This window comes from Tamandua tetradactyla, chromosome 7 (genome assembly GCF_023851605.1).
Source record: "Tamandua tetradactyla isolate mTamTet1 chromosome 7, mTamTet1.pri, whole genome shotgun sequence".
In the NCBI taxonomy this organism is placed as follows: Eukaryota; Metazoa; Chordata; class Mammalia; order Pilosa; family Myrmecophagidae; genus Tamandua; species Tamandua tetradactyla.
This window is the reverse complement of record NC_135333.1, coordinates 144,297,794-144,315,666: the sequence shown is the minus strand read 5'-3', so window position 1 is coordinate 144,315,666 and position 17,873 is coordinate 144,297,794. Positions and strand designations below refer to the sequence as shown.

General features: G+C 38.1%; 1 protein-coding gene across 2 annotated transcripts in view; it reads right to left on the bottom strand.

Annotated features, from left to right (window-relative positions):
• The window catches only part of GLIPR1 (GLI pathogenesis related 1), a 31,745-nt gene extending 18,049 nt beyond the window's left edge, over positions 1-13,696 (bottom strand). The window contains exons 1-4 of one of the 2 annotated variants that reach the window (XM_077111472.1): positions 13,466-13,696; positions 11,641-11,783; positions 5,456-5,740; positions 4,426-4,671 (exon numbers count right to left, since the gene is read on the bottom strand). In XM_077111472.1, the coding sequence (XP_076967587.1) occupies positions 4,426-4,671; positions 5,456-5,623 (414 nt within the window). In that variant the 5' untranslated portion in view covers positions 5,624-5,740; positions 11,641-11,783; positions 13,466-13,696. The remainder of the gene's footprint in view (positions 1-4,425; positions 4,672-5,455; positions 5,741-11,640; positions 11,784-13,465) is intronic. The other variant, XM_077111470.1, reaches the window with a different exon arrangement.
• Between the last annotated feature and the right edge of the window lie 4,177 nt (positions 13,697-17,873).

The window sequence follows — 17,873 nt, the reverse complement described above, 5'->3', positions numbered from 1 at the left end:
ATTGAGGGGAGGAAAACTAAGGGAAAAGGAAGGTAAGTGGGAACATGGGCAAGGGATCTGTCAGGACCTGTGAATTCTGAGACGCCTTTTAGACATCTGAGTGAAGACTGATTGGGTTGTTGGATATAACCATCTGGCGGTCAGAGATCAGGTTTATTAATTTATATTAATTATTTCTGGAGAGAGTAAAATTCACCTTTTTGAGGTGTAAAGTTCTATGAACTTTAACAAAATCGTACAGCTGTGCAACCACCACCTCATTCTAAATAAAGAACAAGATGCAGAACATTTCTATCACCCTCCAAAATTCCCTTGTGCCCATCTGTGATCAACCCCTGGTTCTATCCCCTGGACCCTGGCAATCACTGCTCAGTTTTCTGTCCTTACAGATGTAGCTTGTTCAGTGTTTTACAATGTTCACAATGAATCCATTTAGAGGAGGCTTTTTGAATCTGGCTTCTTTTACTTAGCATAATGCATTTGAGATTCATTCCTGTTGTTGTATTCATTAGTAGTTATTCCTTCGCATTGCTGTGCAATATTTTATTGCATGAATGTAGTAGCACAGTTTATTTGACTTGGTTTCTTTTAGCTTCAGTAACTTTAGGATTCTGGGATCAACTTGTGTGGGCTCAGAAAGTTTGAGTTCATATTCTACCTCTGCCACTAATTGTGTGACTTTGGCATGAGCTTCTTCATCTATTACATGAGAAAAATAACTACCAATTTCTTAGGCTTATTTTGAAGTTTTAAATGAACTAATAATAAAGTGCCTTACAGAGCTTCCAGAATATTGCAAGCTCTCAGCAAATGTTAGCTTTTAGTTTTCATATTTTATTTTCTTACCACTATTTGTTGTATTTTTTTAAATGCATTTTTTTTTCTTTTGCATGGGCAGTATTGGGAACTGAACCCGGGTCTCGGGCATGGCAGGTGAGAACTCTGCCTGCTGAGCCACCGTGGCCCACCCTAAATGCATTTTAATATAGTAAACAGAAAACATAACTATAAAAAATAAGAGCTACTACTTATTGAGAATTTGCATAGTGCCAGATAATGGTTTAAGCACTTCACATACAACATCATGAATACAACATTATTCACCTTGCAGTTGAATAAATAGGTGCTATCGGCCCTACTTTTATACATGAGAGATTAGAACCTAATTCTGCCTGACCACAAAGTTTAGTGAGGACAGTGCAGGCCCTAAGTAAGATGTTGTAAGTCTGTTTCTTCCTTTTAGCAAGTCCTCCAGAACCAGGAGTGACTTTAAACCTTTCTAACAAGGGCATTGCAACTGGAGAACCCGGGGGCACGTTTCTTCCTTTTTGTTGATGTCTTCTAACCCCTTTAAATTGTCTGTATAAGACCATGTGGTTTATTATCAGGAATGTGGTAGCATTACAACATATATAAAACTGGCCAGAGAAATTGTGAAACATGTCACACTTCCATTGCTTCTGTGAATATGAAAAGAACACAAAATGTGGGGCTGGGAGGAATGGAATAAAAACAAAAATAAGATCAATATTGCCATCTAGTGGAACGGAGTAGCACTACCAAACACAAATGATCGGCTCTTCCAGGCCATTTTAGTGAAATGATTCCCAGACTTAACAAAGCTGAATGGTCAGCAACAAAATCTTTAATTTTATTAACTTGTCATATTCATACCCCAACATTTTCCTCATTGCAAGTTTGTCCCCCATGAAGTCAGAGCTAATGTCTGAATTAACATATCAAGCAATATCATACTTTTAGGAGGTGAAAATGGATCTGAATCAATTGCCTTTACATGGTACAACCACCAATAATCAATCAAAATGGAAATAGCTTGCTTTTTAATAGGGAATGAGGGTAAGGGTGAGTATTCAATACTCACTTGAGATGACTTTCCAGAACGAATTTAAAATAGCAATGAGTAGTCTTGAATCCCCCAACAAAATTTATTGCAAGGATGGAAACATGGAATCTGTAATCAAGCTATTAGGGCATTCTTTCAATATAATTTCTGGGAAACTGGCTCAAGGAAGAGAATTAACCTTTGTTCAATGCCTACTAAATACTAGTACTTTATATACATTACATTATTTAATAATTAAACATCTCTATTATCCGAATCCCAACTCTTCTGCTTGCCAGCTAAATAACATTGGAAAAAGAGCCTCTTTGGGCCTGTTTACTATGGATAATAGCATTTTCCTTACAGGCCTATGGTGAGGATTAAATGAGATTTTAAACATGAAGAGCTAAGCGCCACACTCACTTCTTTTGGCTGCTGCATCTTCCCGGACCCACGGGGTCCCTGGTATAGAATGCAATGGCCGTTTAGAGAAAAGATCAGAATCACTAAATTTGGGCTCTAATATCTATGTGCAAGGGATCCAGATTTTAGAAAATGGATCTTCTCTTCTACAAAATACTAGTTCTCCTTTTTGTCCCTGGACGTAAGGGAACATTTTTCAATAAGTGCACTTAATTTCTGGCAGGCCATCTCTAAAATCTCAGGCCCATGTGATACAAAATCTAGTTTCTTCTTATTTTGACTCCACTGGAAATATGGACATGGAACGTTTTAGTTTGTATGTATGAACATGGTTTAGGAATCTGTTGTCCATTTGACAGTCTTCTGATCTCATTTCACATGCTGAGCTACTTGCCATTCATCTGAAGCCTCCTTTGTCTACATTGTATATCTTGCACCCTTTGTTAACTTGGCCTAAAATTCTCTTCCCTTTTCTTTTCATTTGACACTCCCACTCAGTTTTCAAGAACCAATTCATAGGTCTCCTTGCTGTGTGAAGACATGCACCTTCCTTTGGCTGAATTAATTGCTCTGTCCTTTTTGCTAACATGGCATTTTGTTAGTTTCTTGGAAACGCATTTACCATGTCATTTGATCTATTTACATATCTGTTTCTCCCAAAAGGTCCAGTCAGTGACCATTCCCAGCTCTATCCCTCCTTCCCAGCCTCAGCCTCTATTTCCCCACACTCTCCTTGGAATTCTACTCCTCGATAAAGTAATAGCACATAAGCTATTGTCTCAGGCTCTGTTTTCTAGTAATCCAGACAAAGCCACATAACCAGTGCCTTAGAGAGTGCCTGGTGTAGAGTCGAGGCTTAACTACTGGCTGAATAAATCAAAGTCAGCACTCCGTGACCTCTGGAGACTTAAATACCATGCTGGGTAATAGAAGCAAGTACCTGCTGTGGGCATCTGGACTTAACTTTCTTTCCCTTTGTGACTTATGGGAATTCAAAGGATTTTTTTGTCATTGTTGTTAAATGTATCTCTAATCATAAACCAAAACTGTTGGCTTATGGGATAAGTTTAGGAAAAAACTTTAATCACATTTTCAAGGAAGAGACCAATGCTATTGATAAATTGATAGCCCTTATTGCTTATAATGATCTTCAAGTTGGAAATTACAATGAAATCTGTTCCGTCCCTATCATCGTAATAATTGCATATATCTGTGTCAAACTTGTTTGTGTCTATAACAACACCAGTGAGATCAGAGTCTTTATAAGGCTGAGCTGGAATGAGTTTTTCTAACAAAATTTTGCCCTTTAAAATCCCCAAAGGTTCCAATTTAGTTAGGAATGTTTTTGTCTTCAGCTCTCATTTCAACAGACTTTTGTAAGCTGAAACTTGTCAAACCTAGGTTCAGTTTTTTGTTGTTGTTCTTGGTGTGACAACGGACTACCAGGAAATAAAGGTAAATAAGCAAAATGTGGCCAGGATAGAAAGGCAGCATATTAAGAAGATGACTAGGGATTTATTTCCACTAACTTGCAAATTTGAGTTAGGGTAAGGGGTCCAAACCAACTTGAGTGAAAAAGGTCAGTGGGAGGCTCCAACTATGGCTATTGGGATGAATATGATGAATTTGGGGAGCAGAACAAGCACACGATGGTTCAGATAAGTTTATATGTTGCTTTCCCATTGGGGTGGGGACAGGGTTTTTCCTCCTTGTGTGGCACAGCACCCGCCCACTGGTAGATTCTCAGTGGATGTTTGAAAGAATGAGAGGTTGTGGACGCATCAACTCAAAGCTACTTCCTCAAATTTCATTGATGACTCAGACCAGATGGAATCTGGACACCCATTTATTTATTAAGGGTCTTTTGACTGCTTGAAAATGAAACAAAGTCCCAGGTAAAGACAGCATGCTGATCAGAGTTGCTAAGCTGTTCTCCATTGGTGGACCTCAATCTTACCTATGCCCCCTTGAATAGACTCTTCAATCACTGTCCCGCTAGGGTACTGGAGTCTGTTCTTTTTCTTTCTTTCTTTCTTTCTTTTTTTTTTTTTAAGGAAGCCTGCAACAACTTCTCCTTCGTATTTGCAAGTGCCCTAGCTTACTCCCTATTTTCTTAATACAATATTCCAGTTTTTTCTTCACTCATGAAAGATACTTACCTGAGTATAATGTTGACATACATGTTGGCACCTCCTAGTCTTAAAGTCATAGCCGTGGACTTCATCGTGCCAGTCCTTGATAGCTGAAGGCACAGAGAAGTAGGAGACAGATCCGGTCCAGATATTTTCCCCCAGTGAAGTGAAGTTTGGGTGCAACCTGTAGGGGGGCTTCAGCTGTGTGTTATGTGCAAATTGACAATTTTGTGCCCACGTTTTTGCAATTTGAGCTAATGCTGGGTCCCAAGTCTGCAAAAATAAATGTTAAACAATAAGGGGTTCAAGAACGGAACCTGTTAGTCAACAATGTAACGGGTGAACAGAGTGGGAATTTGAATGGAAAACAAGGTGTGCTGATAAGAATAAGGAATTCACTATGCAGGAGTCCTATATATAAATCTGTTCTTCAAGTTACTGCCTGGGACTGGGAGGAAATAGGGCAATCTGATTTCGTGGAATTTAGAATCTAAGTGAGGCAAAATGACCAACATCTCACTGAAGGCCTATTATGTGCAAAATACTGTGGGCTGTATTCTGCATATTTTGTATACTTTAGTCACCACAACAGCCCTTGTCCAGGAAGCTTAGAAAAGTTAAAAACCAGCTCAAAACCACAGAGCTGAGTTTCAAACACAAACCCGATTGAATACAAGTCCTAATCTTTTCAGAATGCTGTGCTGCCTTCCTGAGAAAGCCAAAACTCTGTCAGCAATCAAAATAAGTAAATTCAGAGAAAAAAAATAATCTTTACAAAAATTAACAGTAAAGAAAATTTAAGAAAAAGAGACATAAAGTCAGCCGTTGACCAGAGGAAATGAAGTTTCCAAAAAGAGAAGTAAAACATGTTTATGGGGCTTGCTGTGACAATAGATGAGCAAACAGGGCTTAGCTGGTTGCGTTTTGATCATAGATTGCAAATTTATTGCACACATTAATCACAAAGATAAAGTCATTCAGAATTCCCAAGGAGTTATCTCCCCAAATCAACACACATTAGTAATTTTTTACTCCGCCACAAATACTGATATCTTACCATGTAAAGCATATCACTGGCTGTTGGATTAACCTCTGATCGATACTTGTTATGATTTCGAACACAGTCGTTGATGAAATCCTCGTTTTCAATATCCGGCAACGTATCTGATGTGTAACTGGAGACTAGAGAAATCATCCAGGCTCCCATGGCGCAGGTGACCCACATGCTCAGCCAGGCTCAGCCTGAGTCCCAGGGGGCTGCAATCCGCAACCAGTGTCAGGTTCTGCAGGCTGAAAGCTCAGCTCAGCAGGCAGCAGTTTGAAAGCACAGCTGACTTCAGTTCTGAGAAAGGGAAACAGAACTTGAGTTCATACAAGTTTGAAGATACGGGTTTCTCCATATATGGTTTGCAGCTCACTCGTGCTTTTAACCCTGTCTTTTCAGTGACTTCTTTGTGACTCAGCACGGATTAATACAGATTTTTATGAGGCTGCGTCAGACTTTCTTTTGACTTAGGGGATCCTTCCAAAGGAAATTCTGGAGTCTCCAGAAATAAGTCTCCATTTTTTTTTTTTTATGGAAAGATACGGTGCTTAAATAAAAATATATCTCTTCCTTTTATAAATATCTTGCAGAGTGTTTTTTAAAAACTTTTCTTTAGAGTTATAGCAGTACACAGGGGTTGGCACATGGGGTTAACATTATACTCGACCTAGAATTCATTTCAGACGATGGAAGTGTGTGTGTGAAGGCATGAAAAAGAGGGGGAAAGAGAGATAAAACAGTAGAAAGAGCCTCTGTCTCAAATCCAGATTTTCTTACTTGTGTTCTGTGACTAAGCATGTAATCAATCTGCGCATGCTCAATAATTAGATCATCTCTAACTCTGTCATCTCGAGCCACTGTACTCATTATCCTAAAACCTGCCCATCTGTTGATATTATAGAACTATCAGAGCCTTACCATTCGGAGAGACATTTTTTAGGTTGATAGACCATCTGATCTCCTGCTTTGCACTTAGCAATAAACTCTTTCTCTCTTTGAAAGCCTGGTGTCTCCAGAGTTGGTTATTTGAGCCCATCATGCAGAGAACTCCCCATTTTTTTTTTATCAGTATCACCATCATTTCTGGGACACCATGAGCTAAACTGTCTGGGTTTTTCACACTAAAGGAATATGGGACCTCACAAGCAAGGTAGCAGTTTATGGTTGCTTGAGCAGTCCCAATTGTACGCATACAACTCCCAAGGACAAGCAATACTCTCTTGATATTGAGTAGAATTAGTTTTCTCTATTTTCCTGAAAATAAGGAGCAGAAGAGAAAGTCTGCCCTCTACAGAGACCATTTTTGCATTATTATACAGAACAATTAACTCCTCAAAGCCATAACCATCAACTCTCAATTCATACTTCATTTCTGCATCCAAAGACATTAGAAGTGGTTTGCCACAACAGGAACCTGACAGCAAATGCAAGCCTCCACTTCCCAGAATATTTTCAACATTACTGAGTTTTTTCACTTATTGCTCTGGGTCTTCCCCACAGTCTCTGGAAACGTATGTGTGTGTGTGTGTGTATGTTAAGGAGATATGTTTTCAGGTGTAAGAATTCGAGAGTTTTGCCACGCAAAGGAGGACTCCAAGAGACGTTCTCTCATGCAACACGCAAGGGGTTTATTTTCCACACATGTGTGGGGCTCACTGAACACCCAGGAACAGAGAGCCCCGAGCTTGAGTTTGTAAAAGTTTTTAAGGGGTAAGATGAGGGGGGTGGGGGTCGAGCATGGGTCACAGGTGCTGTTTTGCAAAAAGCAGATAAGAGCAGTTTTACAACAAGCACTTTTAACAGTTTTACAGCGAGCATTTCTTGAGCATGAGTCATGGGAGTGGCTATTGCAGATAGCCGCAGTTTTACAACAAGTAATTTAGGCACAAAGAGTCATGGGGGTGGCAAGAAACATATAACGGCCCTGGGAAAGTCTTGGATTGTTTATCTTCAACCTGATGGGGCCCATAATTCTTTTCTTTATAATTCTTAACTCACACCAAATGCATAGGCGTGAATATAAAATGACACAAATGCTTTTGCTGGATATTTCAGAAGCTAAAATATATGTAAATAGCGAAATTAAGCAGGAAAAATTAGCTACTGTTAAGCTTTATAAAATTCCCTTTTACACAGGGAATTCCTTTTAAGAGATTTTTTTATGCTCATTTTTATTCTCTTCTGTATTTTATTTTTATTATTTTTTTTTACTCAAGTATTTTCTTTATAATACTTCTGTATTATTATTTTATTCTCTTCTGTTTCACTTTTATTATAGTAGGCAGGTACTATTTTTTAATAATAAGAAAAGAAATTAAAACTATTTTCATTTGAGGCAAACCATATGGTCTTTACAATAATGTACAAATTAACACATATGCATAGCCTGGCAAACCCATGCATGCATAAAAAACTCAAGGCATAGAGGTATATATCAATACTGATTATGGTTTTCTTTGCATGATGGAATGTGTAGTCTGTATGCCAGCATGTTTTACTACGGTATCTTGGAAAAAGCAACAGTTTGTCTATATAACTTGAATTTATCATATTTTAATTGTATTTATCATATGGGAATATATTACCCTTAATATATTGTTCTGTACCCATCCATTTAGATATATAATGAACTTTTTTATTTCTGAAGAAATAATGTCAGAATACCCTATACTCCCACCACTGTCTCTGATTAAGTTCTGTGAACATTCAGGCTGCAAAAGGATCTAGTCACCTGTTCTACTGGGGATGGTGGTAAGGGATGGGATGGACAGAGGTAAAGGGTCCAGAAAGAGAGAGGGACTCTAATATTGATCAAACCTATGAGTATTATGTGGTCTGTGTAATAATATTTTAACAATACTTGGGATAAGTCAAGGATTTTTTTTTTTTTTTTTGTAATTCTAAATGTACGCACAAATGAGCTCTAATCCACATGCTAGGAGCAGTTCGTTAGCACTGAGGTACTCTAATCAGGAAGCCCCACTCCAAAGGTGGTCTTAGCACTTTAGATATGGTTATGACAATCGACACAAGAGCGTTAATTAGTTAGTATAAGGAATGTTAGAAATCAGTTTTCACTGAAGAAATACATAGTGTTCAAGATGAGTGGTTTGTGGGAAGATTGAACATGCCGTCCTGCCATTGCATGAATAAGATTTCCAGAAGTGGCTGAGTGCAGCACTCTGATACCATTGGTGCAGTGCTGAAGGACATTGCTACCTCAAAGGCTTCCATCCCCTGCCCTGACTCCAAGGTTGGCCCCTCCTGGCTTCAGAATGCCCTTTGCTTGAACTTCTCATACAGTCTTATGGTTGGATTATCTTCAGAATGCCCTTTGCTTGAACTTCTCATACAGTCTTATGGTTGGATTGTCTACAGCAGAGAGGAGGATCTCCTCGAATTGTAGAAGAGATGATATGATTATTTTGTAACTGCTTGTTCAATAAAAGTTGATACATTTGGCAGTATTTGGTATAAGTTTTGCTTTCATAGTAGTATATCATTCGATATTGAGATTATGGGGGAGAGGAAAATAGCCCTCGCCTAACCTAGCTAGTACTGTAGGAGGATACACATAGTTAGCAAAAGCACCTGACATTTAAGGCCATGTCACCCCATATTCATTATCTCACTCTGCTCTCACAATAACTGTGTGAGGTATGTGTTACTATGCCTATGTTACTGATGGGAATGTTGACACAAAAATGAGGTTAAATAGCTGGACCAAGAGCATAACACTGTAAGATGGTTTCTTTATCTATAAATTGAAGATAATAGTAGCATCTCCTCATTGGATTAAGAGAATATAAGTAAGAAAATATTTGTAAAAAGAGCTTAGAGAGTGCTTGGTACATAGTAGGTACTATACACGTGTTTTAGTTTCCTCAATGCTAAAGCAAATACTGCAATGGGTTGGCTTGAACAACAGGAATTCATTGGCTCACAGTTTTGAGGCTAGGAAAGTCCAAAATCAAGGCTTTGTCAAGGGGATGCTTTCTTCTGGAAGACAGTGGCATTCTGGGTCTGACTGCCAGTGATCCATGGTCCTTGGCTTTTCTGTCACCTGGCAATGCACATGATAGCATCTCCTGGCTTCTCTGTTTCATTGATTTTCAGCTTCTGCCTTCCCCTCCATGTTTTCTCCCTGACTTTCATTCTGCTCATACAGGACTTCAGTAATCTGGATTGAAACCCAACCTGATTCATTTGGGCCACACTTCAACTGAAGTGATATCATGAAGAGATCTTATTTGCAATAGGTCCACACACAAGAATGGATTTAAGTCTAAGAATATGTTTTTTCAGGGTACATAGCTCCCAACCACCATAGCATGTTAGCTATTACTATTATTACTTTCCTTTCCCTTTTCCAACCCTATATATACATTTGTGCATTGTACAGGTAAAATTGAGGCTGTGTTTAACCTAGAACATATTTATATTTATACTATGCTATTTAGATAAGAAAAATGAAATCAAGCTATTGTTAGAAAAATTTATTTGACACTATAAAATCATTGCTATAGATTCACAATGGGTTTGGAAAATATTCAGAATGGTTTTAAAGAGATATGTTTCTTTTTTTTAAATTTTTTTTTATTAATCAAAAAAAGAAAAGAAATTAACACAACATTTAGAAATCATTCCATTCTACACATGGCACTCAGTAATTCTTAGTATCATCACATAGATGTATGATCATCATTTCTTAGTACATTTGCGAGATATGTTTCTTAACAGAATTATCGTGTGATTTTTTTTCATACTACTGTATTTGATAGTCTGTATTTGATATTTATTTTCCTAATTTTAGACATGGATGGACTGAATTACCCCAATGATATTTTACAATTAGCTTTTAAACATTTTTGGAAATTTAGATGGAAAATGTTAAGAAAATGTTATTTCTTATTTAAAGTTACTCCTTATACAAAGATATTATACAAGAAAAATGCCCCTACTGATAGAAACATTCATTTCTTTTAGAATAATCTATAAAATTAAGCATTTTAAAGTTATTAGACTGAAACATTTTTATGCTGCTATGCTTTGAAATTTTTAGTTTTATTATATATTTTTTTCTGCCCAGAAATTGAAGATGCGTTTTCAAAAAACAATTTACCCTTTAAAAATAAACAACTTCATAAAACTGATTTTTATTTTAATGGCTTTTGCCTAGCTTGGATGATTTTGGATTATATGTAGACATTCTGAGCAACTATGTTAATTATACTTGTATGTTGAAGCATAACTACTTCTATATTGAATCTCTTCTGATATGTAAGGAGTCTGCTATATGGTAATTCTTTTCAATTTCTTATACTCAAGGGAAGAAGTGATTGATTCTTTTGTACTCTTACTATTTTCCCCTTCTCAATCTTTTTATTGGTGATAATATACACTGTTATCAGAACTTCCTTCCCCAAGATACGCCAACCACATCAAATTGAGACAGTATACACACCCTCACTGGTTCTTGGCCCCAGTTGACTACATGAGTCTGAAGTACAGTATAATCACCCATAAAAAGTCATCCAAGGATGTGTTTAACATTACCTAGTCCATAAGTCCATTTCCACCAAGACTGTGCTACTTGTCCAGGTTTTGGACCCTTCCCTTGTGTGGCCACTGATCCTTGAGCCTCCATGGGAGATGCCAGGCCATCAGGGTGGTTTCCAAAGCAGTGCTCCAAGCCCAGATCCTTTTCTGTTTTTATTACACTCTCCAACAGTGTTTAGACTAGGAGATAAACCTGAGTGACAATTCCTAAGCTGTTTGGAATCTCTCTTCTCTGTCTAGATCTACAGGGCCAAGCTCAGCATGAGTTCCCTCCTAGAGGCTGCTTAGTCTTCATGAAAAGAGGCTTTTGACCTTACAAGCCCAGGAATGCCCAGACTTGTGCTTAGACTCAAACAGGAAATCACCTTCCACTGTACTACTAGTAGGTGCCCCATTATACAAGGCACTTTCACATTTCTATCTTCAGACCCATGTATTCAACTGCTGCTCCATCATGATCATCCCATCTCACCGTGTTGCCCAAATCTCCAAATTCTCAGGCCAAAATCTAGCAGTCATCCTTGACTTTTCTTCCCCTCACTCCTCACATGTAATCTATCAGCAAATCCTATTAAGTCTATCTTTGAAATATATACAGAATTCAACCACTTCTCACCTCACCCCTCTAACCAACTTACCTTCATTTCTTGTCTTGATTGTTTCAACAGCTTCTTAAGTAGTCTCCCTGCTTCCTTCCCTGCCTCCTATGACATATTCTTCTCCCAGCAGCCAGAATTATCCTTTTGCGACATGTCACTTACGTTGTTCCTCTACTCAAAACCTGCCACAATTTTGATTTGGAGGTAAGCAATCTGAGGAAAACAGTCCATAAGAAGCTTCCATTTTTTTTCTGGATGGACTGCAGTAGACATGTACAGTTGTCGGGAGTTGTGGTTTACTGGGTGGCAGTTTACCAGAAGAACTGGAAGTTACTAGTTGTACAAAAATCAGGAAGTTGGCACTGATTATTTATAGCAGCAGTAGTGATAGTTTTCTTATCAGCCAGGAAGCTTACCCTGGAGACTATTTTGCCAGGCTCTTCAATCATTCTGTCAGTGGGGTAGATTGAAATATGTGCCCCAGGAAAGCATGTTCTTTCTTTTAAATCTAATAATGATTCTTTTATTCCTTGTAAGTATCAAGATTACTGAGAAGTCAAAAGAAGTTATGTTGAATTGATGATTCAAAAAATTATTTTCCAAACATTTTTAACCATTATAATTTAGGATAAATAACATTAGAGAAAGCAAACCTTTTATAATGTGACTTTAAATATACAGCTTCATTTAAATTCAATCTGAATCCATTACATCTTTGTTATTTGATAAGAACTGTGTTTCTATGTTTGGGACTATCTGCAAAAATCTACTTCAATCTTCATGAAATGGTCACATTTTGTTTGGTCTGCAAAACCAGGAATTTTCAAACTTTTGAACTTAGAATGAAATGTAATTTCAATATAAGTAGAAAGTATGATTATGTACTACAGAAGGTAACGTTTTCAGTTCTCATATCAGAAGCACTATAAAGAAAGCTAGATTTTATAACACACTTCTATTCCTATTGCATTTGAAATATGTTCCGTAAAACTAACACAGCTTTCATGTTTCAATTGGGGAAGATGTAAGCAAGAGTGACTTTTCAAAGTATCCAATAAAGCAATCTCTATAAAGCTTCAATTCAGGCTTAAAACAAACAAACAAAAACACCCTACTGCAGTTTATTTCATCCTTTGCAAGTTTCAAAGAAAAATTTTATCCTAGTTTTTAATACAAAAAGATGTTCAATTTGCTGAAAAACGAAATTAACTTCTTTCATTAAATTTGGGAATATTACCACATCAAGTATTTATTGTTAATTATTATTTTTGCTAGAGAATAAAACTGGCAGATCTATTTTTTGCATTATTACTTACATAAGAAATCTTTAAGAGTGCTTTTAGAACCATGACAAAACATTCCAAATCTATGATCTAAAAATGAAGCTAGGGATACTACCGTTTCTTGGTACATTGCCCCAACAAATACAGAGAAATTTGCCATTAGAATACTAGCTGTGTGTGATAGAGGGAAAAATAGGGTGTCCCAATCTGTTGATGAGGCTGATAAAAGGCCCCGGATAAGTCACCACCTTCAAGTCTGGACAAATTTCATATTCAAGAATTCTCAAATGCTTAAGAATAAGGGCCTTGTCATCTCCCCACCCTAAGAAGTCAAGTCCAAGCAGGAAAGCAGATTCTTAATCTTAAACTGTTCCTGAGGGTGTGAAGTCATCCTAAATAGGACCTTCCGAAGATGTTATTTTTAGTTAAGGAGTGGCCAACTGAATCCGGACGGCTCTTGACCCCATATCGCCATCCTACAATTGGTGTCCTTATAGAGGAGGCCACAGGGAGCAAGGCCCCCACGGAGGAGTAGAAGCTGGAAGTCAAAGGAACCCGGAAGAGAAAGGAGAGGAACTCACCACGTGCCAGAAAAGCTGGGGGACTATGAGACTTGCTGACAGCCTCTCAGGAACACCAGTCTTCAGGGAGAAAGCATCACCTTGCTGACACCCAAACTCAAAACTATAAGCCAATAAATTCTGTTTAACCTAACTGTGGTAGGAGATAGTTCTAGTGCCGCCTTTCCCTGGGACGCACACGTACCGCCAGTGCTCAGAACCAGGTGTGGCCACTGAGTAGATAAGGGGACTGCTGGTACATTCCTTCCGCTATTGCCCCGCAGCATATGTAAACATTCGCTGGAGACAGTCTGAGTCCGCGGCGTTTTTTTAACCTGCTTGGTTCACGCTCTGTGGTCTGTCTGCCCTTGGCGGGGAAGCAGCAGGATTCCTCCACTGCAGCAGCGCAGGAACACAAGAGAGGGGCTTGGGTTTGAGACCTGTTGGCTGTGGGAACTGTAGCCCACTAGTGAAGCTGACCCTGTTTTGTCTCTTTTTCTATGTGAATTAAATATCTTTCCATCAGAGCCTCTGTGAGTTGGGTTTTTGCTGGTGACACCTGACATCAACCATCACACGGTTTTTTTTAGCAGATGGTAAACTAAGGCAGACAGCTACTTAATTTTCTTTAATGAATGCCTTTTCTGCTTAACTTTGCCAGAATGCCTTCTTTTGTTTGCAACTATGAATCTAGACTTTTTGAGAAGGAAAAGAAATCTATGGATCTGCCTTGGAAGATTCTCTCTCTTTTTTGGTATTCTTCTATGACTTTTTTTAATTTGTCCATATGTAAATATGCGTGTGTGTATGTTTATGCATATACCTATGCATAAACACACACATGTACAACTATACAAATACGCAGAGTTTCTATTTGTTGAGGGCATAAATTATGCAATTTGGTATATTCCTTGTTTCCTCTTCTTATCCTCATTTGGTAAATATGATTTCAGTTGTTATAATCCCTCAGAAACATTTTGAGGGCTCTACCATGTTTCATCAAATAAATTTATCATAATTTATAGAAAAATTCTCTATCGTTGGATATTCAGTTTGCTTTAGATTTTTCTTTGCTGTGAAGAAAGCTGGTGTGGATATCTTTACACATAAAGTGCATTTCCTATTTATTAGGATTTATTCCTAGAAATAGAATTATTGTACTAAAGGGCATGAATGTTTTAAAGATTTCAAATATAGAGTGCCAAATTACCCTCTGAGAACCTGCACTAATTTATACTCAACAGTCAGCATATGGGCATTGGGACCTCTATTAATTTATTAAGCCAACAGAATGCAGTATACCAGAAATGGAATGATTTTCAAAATAGGTATTTAATAAGTTACAATGTTACATTCCTAAGGCTGTGAAAATGCCCAAATTAAGGCAGGAACAAGAAGTTACCTTTACTCCGCAAAGGTTGATGTTTTCTGGAACACCTTTGTCAGCTGGGAAGGCACGTGGGTGGCATCTGCTGATCTTTGTTCCTGGTTCTGTTGCTTCTGGCTTCTGATGCCTGTGGTTTCCTCTCTAAGCATCTGTGGGCCTTCATTTAGCTCCTGTGGGGAAAACACGGGGTTCTGGTTTGCTTAGCATCTCATGGAAAGGTAAATGGTGACATCTCATGGAAAGGCAAACGTTGGGCTATGCATTTCAAACATCTTGGTCTCATGTTGGCTCTGTCGGCTCTGTTGGCTGTGTCACTTCTGCTGTCTAAGCATCTGCATCAGTTCTGTAGTTTCTCCAAAATGTTTCTTCTTTTAAAGGGCTGTAGTAAAATAGTCAAGACCCATCTTGAATGAGGAGAGTCACGTCTCCATCTAATCAAAAGGTCTTATCCACAATTGGGCATGCCACATCTCTGTGGAGATAGAGTAATCAAAATTTCCGCTCTAAAATATTGAATTGGGATTAAAGGAAATGGCTGCTCCTACAAGATTGGATAAGGATTAATACATGGCTTTTCTGGGATACATAATAGCTTCAAACTGGCACAGGACCATATGTATCTTAAACATGGGGACTGTGTGTATGTATTTATCTGGTTATGCAGTATGCACATTTAAGTACTTCCTGTTTTCTCTCCCTCTGTATGCTAGATTTTAGTTTCTCTCTGCCTAGCTTTGTCTGATCTTGAGTCACAAGCAGGAAGCCACAGTAAAACTTGTGAATTTTTGCCTTTGACTTGGTGTGTGGTATAATAAGGGAAATAGCAGCCAAACCTACAATACAAGCACTAGAATCAATTTTTTCCCTAATTGTTTTAGTTTGCTAACCTTGCCAGAATGCAATATACCAGAAATGGATTGGCTTTTACAAAGGGGATTTATTAAGTTACACTGCTAAGGCTGTGGAAATTTCCAAATTAAGGCACCAACAAGAGGATATCTTCTTGGAGGAGAGGAAGCTGGTATCTAGTGTTCCTCTGAAACATGGGAAAGCACATGGTGATGTCTGCTGTCCTTCCCTCCCAGCTTCTCATTTCAAATGGCTTTCTCAGCTGCTGAGGGTCCTTCTTGCTTCTCCCAGTGGCGTTTTCTTTTATCTTAGCTTTCTCTCTCTCTGTGGGCTCTCTTAAAGATCTTCAGTAAAGGATTATGACCCCCTTTGAGTGGGCAGGGTCACATCTCCATGGAAACAACCTAATCATAGTTCCCACCTTCAATAGGTCTGCCCCTATAAGATTGGACTAAAAGAGCAGGGCCTTCCTAGGGTACAAAACAGTTTCAAACCAGCAGAACTTAATTAAAGAGCAATTATTTTTTAAACTATGGATTTGAACATGATGTTAATGCTAGAATTGAGTACATGGAATTCTAAGCTCTCTGACATTGCTACACTTGTCTTTCATATAATTGCTTTTTAAAACTTTCCTTACCAAGGTGTGTCTCAGAGAAAAACATTGGCCCAGGGTTCACATCACATTGGTGGATTTCTTAGTTGGATAAGTAGGGGTACTTTGAGGTCTGTGCCAGTTTGAAAGGATAATATACCCTAGAAAAGCCATGTTTTGATCCTGATCCATCACGTGGAGGCTTCCTGAACCAAGGTATCGTTCTTGGATGCCTTAGATTGGACATTATTATAGCTTTGCTTTAATTTGGACATTTTCGCAGTCTTAGAACTGTAAACTAGCAACTTAATAAATTCCCCTTTTTAAAAGCTGTTCTGTTTCTGGTACATCACATTCTGGCAGCTAGCAAACTAGAACAAGGTCCAAATATGAGTTAACTCAATTTCAGCATAAAAATCTTCATGGTGCCCCCTTGTCTGTTTCTCTTTGGGGCAGTGCTTTTCTGATTTGTGTCAGACAAGGAAGTTCTGTATACTCCATCAAGTTTTTCAGGGTCTTTCTGCCAAAGTGACCTCAGAGAATGGTTCACATGTTTCAGCAGTTATATTGCCAGCATCTTAGAGCTGAGCAAAGACCTCTGTGCAAACAGAAATTTTGTGCAGGAATATCAGCTTTTGTGGGAAGGAGCTGAGAGAGCTGGTATATATAGAATTACCATGACAACATCCTTCATATTTTGTCCTTTAGATTTTGCCCTGCCCAAGGATGGGGGAACCTAGTAGTGGTATACAGCTGTGCTCAAAGAGGACAGTTTTCTTCTGTCATTAACTGTGGTCCATTCACCAGGCAGAGATCTGTGGCCACCAATCCTATACTTTTCATGGTGTTATGGTATAATGGTCTGATAATGTTCTCAGTCATTGTTTTATTAGCAATATTTTTGATGAGGAAACTGAAGGCCAGAGTTCAGTCTTTTTTTTTTAATGTTTTTTTAATTGTAAATTATAACATATATACAAAGCAAAGAAGGAAAAGCAATTTTTTAAATGTTTTTTTAATTGTAAATTACAACATATATACAAAGCAAAGAAGGAAAAAGCAATAATTTTCAAGGCATATTTTAACAAGTAGTTACAGAACAAATCCCAAATCCCAGAGTTTGTTATGACCTACCACTCCACCATCTCAGTTTCTTTTAGCTGTTCCGAAACACTGGAAGCTAGAAGAAATACTAATATAGTGAGTCAGCATTCATATTACTGTTAAATCCTATCATCTGTTATACCTCCTTCTTCTCCTTTTTCTAATCTGTAGGAATCTTTAGGCAATGCCCACTCTGACTTTTTCATGTTGAGAAAGGGTGTTGATGTAAAGGATAGGGAGATGTAATTAATTGATAATCTTGGAGAGGCTGACCCCTCTGAGTTTCAGGATTTATCTGACCTAGGAACCCTCTCGGAATTATAGGTTCCTGGAAAGTAAACTTAGCACATGAAACCAATATAGAGTCTCAATTCAAGCCCTAGGTGTTCTTAAGAGTCATCAGAAGTGATGTTGGTTGAGGTTTAGCAAACCATGGCCATTAGCAGAGTTAAATCATTTTGAGTGAAGTCATTCAGGTTCATATGACGAATAAG